General features: G+C 56.1%; 2 protein-coding genes across 2 annotated transcripts in view; one reads left to right on the top strand and one right to left on the bottom strand.

The window, feature by feature from the left end:
* Nucleotides 1–718: 718 nt before the first annotated feature.
* Nucleotides 719–4754, bottom strand: PTSG_09167 (uncharacterized protein; the record flags this gene model as incomplete). Its single annotated transcript, XM_004989364.1, has 11 exons — nt 719–766; nt 1048–1150; nt 1329–1447; nt 1704–1842; nt 2071–2246; nt 2597–2715; nt 2972–3049; nt 3204–3338; nt 3541–3618; nt 3888–4214; nt 4598–4754. The coding sequence occupies 11 exons, from the start codon at nt 4752–4754 to the stop codon at nt 719–721; spliced, it is 1479 nt and encodes a 492-aa protein (XP_004989421.1).
* Nucleotides 4755–5153: 399 nt separating this feature from the next.
* The window catches only part of PTSG_09166 (uncharacterized protein), a 3504-nt gene continuing 1970 nt past the window's right edge, over nt 5154–6687 (top strand). The window contains exons 1-3 of the mRNA XM_004989363.1: nt 5154–5494; nt 5770–6084; nt 6389–6618. Of these exons, the coding sequence (XP_004989420.1) occupies nt 5365–5494; nt 5770–6084; nt 6389–6618 (675 nt within the window). The 5' untranslated portion in view covers nt 5154–5364. The remainder of the gene's footprint in view (nt 5495–5769; nt 6085–6388; nt 6619–6687) is intronic.

Genomic DNA, 6687 nt, shown 5'->3' with positions numbered 1-6687 from the left:
GCATGTATGGGGTGTAGTCTATGTGGTGGTGTGTGGTGTACGTGGATGTGTGTGTCTTCTTCTTGGCACAAAACTGGAGCTGCTTGCCACTGGCTGAGACCAACAAATCCAAACACTGCTGTGATTTGTCGTGAATGATTTGCTGGAAGTTTCGAAAACAAAGAGATTGTGTGTGTGTGTGTGTGTGTGTGTGTGTGTGTGTGTGTGTGTGTGTGTGTGTGTGTGTGTGTGTGTGTGTGTGTGTGTGTGTGTGTGTGTGTGTGTGTGTGTGTGTGTGTGTGTGTGCACGCGCGTTGGTCTCACTCAAGCTCAACCCCGCCTCCACCCACACACTTTCTCTCCATGTTGTCGTTGAAGCAAGCAAGGAAAATGGTGACGTGTATGGGTTTATGTCTCACAACAGCAACACCGACAACATGACGCCATCATGGAACCAGAAACATGCAGAGGCGGAGGAGAAGACATTTTGATTTTTGTTGTGGAATCAAAAACGCGTCGCCGCCATGCCATCGTCACATCATCACAGCCAACAGCAGTTCAGTGACACACAACAAGCGAGCCAGCAGAATAGCACTCCCAAACCACAAAGGCGCAGCCACTTGAAACCAAACACCTCGTCAACAACAACAACAACAACAACGGAACGTAGGACGGCAGGTGTGGATACAGGATGCATGTCTGTAGTGTATGTATTCTCGGGTGGAAGGCGCGCTACAGTCTACAGGACCTTGGACGTGTCATCATCTTCATCGAGACCGGTGTCCGCCTGCCGGAGTGGTGGTGGTGGTGGTAATGGTGGTGGATGTGGTGGGTGAGATCGGGGAATACGTACAGGAGTTCCGGGGCGGAGGGGGGGGGCAGGGAGCAGGTGGGAATGGTAAGGGGGATGACAGGCGGTTACAAAATACGACACACACGTGCACGGGAAAACGTAACACACGCGTGCACACACACACACACACACACAGACACAGACACAGACACACACACACACAGACACACAGACACACAGACACACACACACGCACACACGCACCTGATGAAGACTTGTGTGAAGACGTAGATGACGGCAAAGCCAAGCACGACCTCTGTTGACTTCCCGAGCGCCTCCACCGCATCGCCGCAGAACGTCCGCAGCACAAGGTTGTACCTGCAGGGGAGGAGGATGTGTTTTTAGGTGGGGGGGGGAGAGGGGTTATTGGGTGGGAGTTGGCAGAGCGAGGTGGGGGGCGGAGGCAAGGACAGCCGTGTCCTAGTCAGCAAAGCTACCACGACAACACACATCACATCACACACACACACACACACTCACTCACGCACGCACACACCGTTCGTTGAGGCCGTAGCAGCCGGCGAGGGAGAGGAAGCCATCACGTGCGTTGCCGGTCGAGTCGATTGTGTTTGCGCCGAGCACTTCCTCAAGGTCATCTAGGATACGCGTTGTGTTCTGAGGCGCAAGACGACGGGTGATGTGGTGTGGTGTGGTGTGGTGTTGTGTGGTGTTGTGATGTGATGTGTGTATATAATCAATGAGCGCCTGCCAAGAATCCCTTCTTCCTCCATGTAGAGTGCAGGCAACGCATCGTCCTGCAGAAAACACACACACACACACACACACACACACACACACACACACACACACACACACACACACACACACACACGTACACACGTGACGCAGGAATGGTGCCGGGTGTACTCACGGCAAGGGCGGCCGCGATGGCCTCGCACGTGCTGTTGTACTGCGGCGTGTCGCAGTTTGGCTCGTCGCGCACCTCCTGGCGCAGGTCAAGCACGTACACCTGCGAATCGTTCAGCGATGACAGAATACCGTTGATGTCGCTGGTGGTGGTGGTGTGGTGTAGAAGAGGGGGGGGGGGTGCACGAGGGTGAGTTTCGACGCGGAGGGCGAGGGATGGAATGTGGAGTGTCGGAAACATGAGCAAGCGCGAGGTGACAGAATAAAAACAAGTACACAGAGACACACAGACACGGAGACAGACAGACACCCACAAACACACACACGCGCACGGACGCACGCGCACAGACACACACTACGCCCCCTCCCACCTCTGGAGTGGGTTTGGGAGGGTGGGATCCTGTCCACAGTTGATGAAGAAGGAGATGAGGTCGTTGACGTCCTGGCTGTTGGACGTATCCTCCAGCAGGTTCGTGAACTGCGTGTTGGGGTCGTAGCACACGTCCGACGACGCCGTCATGATGCCCACCAGCGCACCAGACAAGATCTGTGTGTGTGTGACAGAAAGGGGAGAGGTGTTGGGGAGGAGGGTGAGGTGTTGGGGAGACGGGGTTGAAGACGTGTGTTTGTGTGTGTGCGTGAGGGGGTTAGAGTGGGTGAGGAAGAAATGAGATTGAGGATACAGGCAGAGGAGATGAGGGCACATCAACAGTGCACACACGAGCGAAGATGAGGGCACATCAACAGTGCACACACGAACGAAGATGAGGGCACATCAACAGTGCACACACGAGCGAAGATGAGGGCACATCAACAGTGCACACACGAGCAAACAAACAAACACGTAAACCAGCAACCCCCCCCCCTCTGCAATCACGCCACACCGACGGTGCGTACCCAGAGGACGAGGAGAACAATCATGGCGAGAATGCCGATGACGGGGGTGAAGTAGCGCATGCAGTTCTTCTTTGGCTTGTAGTCGTCGCCCGCATACGCATTCAGCAGCGCAAACAGACCTGGGGCGGAGGGTGTTGGAAAGATGGTGGTGGAGACGGGGCTTGTGAGAGTGTGTGTGTGTGTGTGTGTGCGTGCGTGTGTGTATGTGTGTGTGTGTGTGCGTGCGTGTATGTGTGTGTGTGCGTGTGTGTATGTGTCTGTGTGTGTGTATGTGTCTGTGTGTGTATGTAGCTAATGCGGACGCACACACGGGATGCGCGTCAGCACCGCAAGCAATGACAAGCACGCGCGTGTGCGTGCATCTTTGAGCTGTACCTTCGAGAAGGACGAGGGAGAGGAGCACGGCGAGGACAATGACGAGACCAAGATGGCGCTGCTCGTTGTACTTGTCAACTGCAGGCGCGCATGTTTGAACAATACACACAAGAACGGTAAGAACGCGTGCATGCGAGCAACGGGCAAGTCTGATGCACGTGCATGAGCACACACACCCACACACACACTGTCCCACTGTCACACACACACACACACACTGTCACACACACACCGTTATCTGAGAAGTCCTCGAGCTGGGTGAGGTCGATGTCGCTGACCTCCGTGTCGATGCTGTCCGCCAGTGTCTCAATCAGATCAACGGCGTCGTTCAGGTCCTGCACCGTCGACTGCGTAATCACGCCCGTCCCTGCAGTGTGCGTGTGTGTGTGTGCGTGAACGAGGTCAAAGAGGTGAGGAAGAGTGCGTCTCATAGGTGAGGGAGGAATTACATTTGGCGCGCATGCCACACAGGGATGCACCTGCACACAGCGTACTGCAACCTCACTCCCCCACCCAACACACGTGCACGTCATTGCGCCTCATTTCATATTGTCACCGCACGCGCGTACCGTTGTCTGCCTCAAGCAGCGCGACGGTGTTGGCGGCGAGGTCGTCGGCAACGGCACCGAGCTCCACAACATAGTCGCCTATGGTGTGCAATACAACCACACGAGTGGATGGGTGACAGAGGTTACAATGTGTGGATAGAAGAACCCCCCCCCACACACACACACACGCACAGAAACAGGAAGAACTGAATTGACTGGCAGGTGCCAAAAAGATTGCCAAATGCAAACATGAAGATACACTCACACACTCACACACACACTCACTCACACACACACACACACACACACACACACACACACACACACACACACACACACACACACACACACACACACAACGCACTGACTTGTGTCTTGGAGGAACTGCACGACGTTGTCGACGACGCCGGGGACAGCCTCCATGGCGTCGGACTGCTGGCGATCTGCATCAAAGCCGACGCTGATCATGGCGATGCCGGCGATGAGGGTGCCGAGCAGGAGCAGCATGAGCACGGTCTTGCAGCAAGTGGAGGCGTCCGTGAGGCGGCACTTGCCGCAGCAGCGGCAGCAGGTCCAGATGAGCAGGCCAATGAAGCAAAGCACGCCAACGATGATGACGGGGGCGACGCGCTTCACGCCCACATCCTGGGCATAGCCCTTCAGCGAATCAAAGTCCAGGTTGCTCAAGTCAAGGTCTGTGTATGCATGTATGTACATGCATGTACGTGTTGTGTGTGTGTGTGCATGCATGTGTGTGTATGCGCGTGTATGTGTGTGTGTGCATGCATGTGTGTGTATGCGCGTGTATGTGTGCGTGTGTATGCGCGTGGTGTGCGCGTGCATGCGGTGTACACGTGTGTGTGTGTGTGCGTGTGTGGATGGAGGTGAGATATGTATGAAGGAAGGGGATCGCAAGCGAAGGGAAGATATCAAGGGTGAGCGGATGAGCACTGTCGTTCAAAGCCATCCCCGTTCTTAACCACGCCCCTTCCACACCACACACACACACACACACACACACACACACACACATACACATACACATGCCACCACAACACCACGCCCACATTGCACGCACTGAAATCGGAGTGCCAGCGCCTGACTTGTGGTCCGGGGCTGTAGAGCTCGTAGTCGAGGTTGTTTTGAGCGACGATGAAGACGCCCGCCATGGAAACTAGGGCCACCAGCACGGTTGGCAGCCATGCCCGCACGGTCGGCGACAGCTTCTTCAGCATGGTGGTGTGTTGGTGTGTGCTTTCGTCGGTCGGGCTCTTGCTTTGCTTCTGGTCGTGGTGCAAGGACGAAACGGTGGTGGGCGGAGAATGGGGTTGTCGTGGTGTGGTCTGTCGGTTTTTTGTTGTCGCGGTTCGCGGTTTCGAAGAAGAAACAAAGTCGCTTTTTGACAGCTTTTCGCACTGACGAAATTAGCACGAAGATATTGCTGAAACGTGTTTAGTCAACAAAACGCCGCTTCGAATCATCAAGCGGGAGCGTTGTGAACTATTGATTCGATGCAGCCAGAACAGGAACTGACGTCACTTCGGTGCACCGAACCGCGCTCTTCGTGTTGGGTTTTGTTTGGCCTGTGGTTGGCAAGACGTGTGTGGGTGCGCGAGAGGCGGTGCAGTTTTGTGCCCCCAAACACACACACCCACCGTCCTCCATTCCAGACCGAGGTTGTGCTGCTGCTGAGCCTGCAGTGCTGAGCCCTGCAGCCGTGTGTGACGACGACCACCACCTTCAACCACCGCTTGCAGCACAGCGCACACACAAACCCCAGCCCCCCCCCCCACCGCGCATTTCCATACACCTTCTCAGCTGTTCCTGACAACCACCCGAACCACGATGGCTGCTGCCCGCCTGTTTCTGCTGGCCACGCTGTGCGTGTGCGCCGTGGCCATGTCTGCTGCCAACGCCGCGGATGACTCCACCTACACCCCTGGCAAACAAGTCAAGCGCTGGACCACCAACAACCGTAAGTTCATGTGTGTGTGTGTGTGTGTGTGAAGGAGGAGGGTTGTGAGGATAGCTTGTGTGTGGCTAAGTGTAGCTTGCGTGGGCTTGCTTGTGTGGTGAATTTGCTGCTGCTCAAATGCACACGTTGTCCAATGCCTCTCCTCACCCACCCCCACTTACCCCCCTTCTCGCTCTCGCTCCCCTCTCTTCCACTTGTCGCACTCGCTCCACCCCCCCCCCTCAATCCCTTCCACACCCCGTCCACACACACACACGCATCATTGCATTGTGCAGCACTGACGGATCAAAACGAGCTCGTGTCGTACGCACAGGATGTTGGCGTGAAGCGCGTGGCACCTGTGATTGTGATTGGCGTTCTGTGTTTCATTGGCATCCTTATTTGGTCGTGCTGTCGCTGCTGCGGCAAGTGCCGCCTGGAGTCCACGGACCAGTGCTGCTCGTTCTCGCTCGGAGGTCTGCTCATCTGCTGCTCCATCGCGGGCCTTGCCCTCATCATCGTCGGCCTCGAGGCAAGCAAGGACCAGGACACCGCGTTCAACAACGTGCCCACCGTCGTGGACTCTGCCGTCCAATGGGTGGACGACCTCGGTAAGCGCAAGCAAACGAGAGGAGAGGAGGAGGGGATGGTGTGGCGTGTGCTTGTTGTGGTGAGAGGAGCAAGTTGGCAAGAAGAGTTGGTGGTGGTGGTGGTGTGGTGGTGGTGTGGTGGTGGTGTTTCGATTTTCGGGTTGTGGTGGTTGGGTCCAACTTTGCATGTTTCGTGGGTAGTGGTGTTTTGAGCAGTGCTGTGCCAAGCTCTCTCAACGTCTCAACCAACACACGTCTCACCATCTCATCTCATCTCCACACATCCCCTCCCCCTCCCTGTCTCCCGCTTAACAACGCCAATCAGGTGCCCAGATTGATGGCCTGCTGGTGCTGACGGGCGAGCTCGTGGACATTGGCGACATGATCCTGGCCGCGGACAACGGCACGGGCATTGTCGACAACAGCACCATCACCTCGCTCAAGGATGCGAGCAGCGTCATTGAGGATGCGTCCACCGCTGTCGACGACCTTGCAGCGCAGGCCGGCATCGAGGACTTCCGCGACTCCTTTGCCAGCGACGGTGCGTTTGCGTGTGTGTGTGTGTGTGTGTGTGTGTGTGTGTGTGTGTGTGTGTGTGTGTGTGTGTGTGTGTGTGTGTGTGTG

The sequence above is a fragment of the Salpingoeca rosetta genome, assembly GCF_000188695.1.
Source record: "Salpingoeca rosetta unplaced genomic scaffold supercont1.29, whole genome shotgun sequence".
Lineage (NCBI taxonomy): Eukaryota > Choanoflagellata > Craspedida > Salpingoecidae > Salpingoeca > Salpingoeca rosetta.
This window is presented reverse-complemented; position numbering and strand designations above follow the sequence as displayed.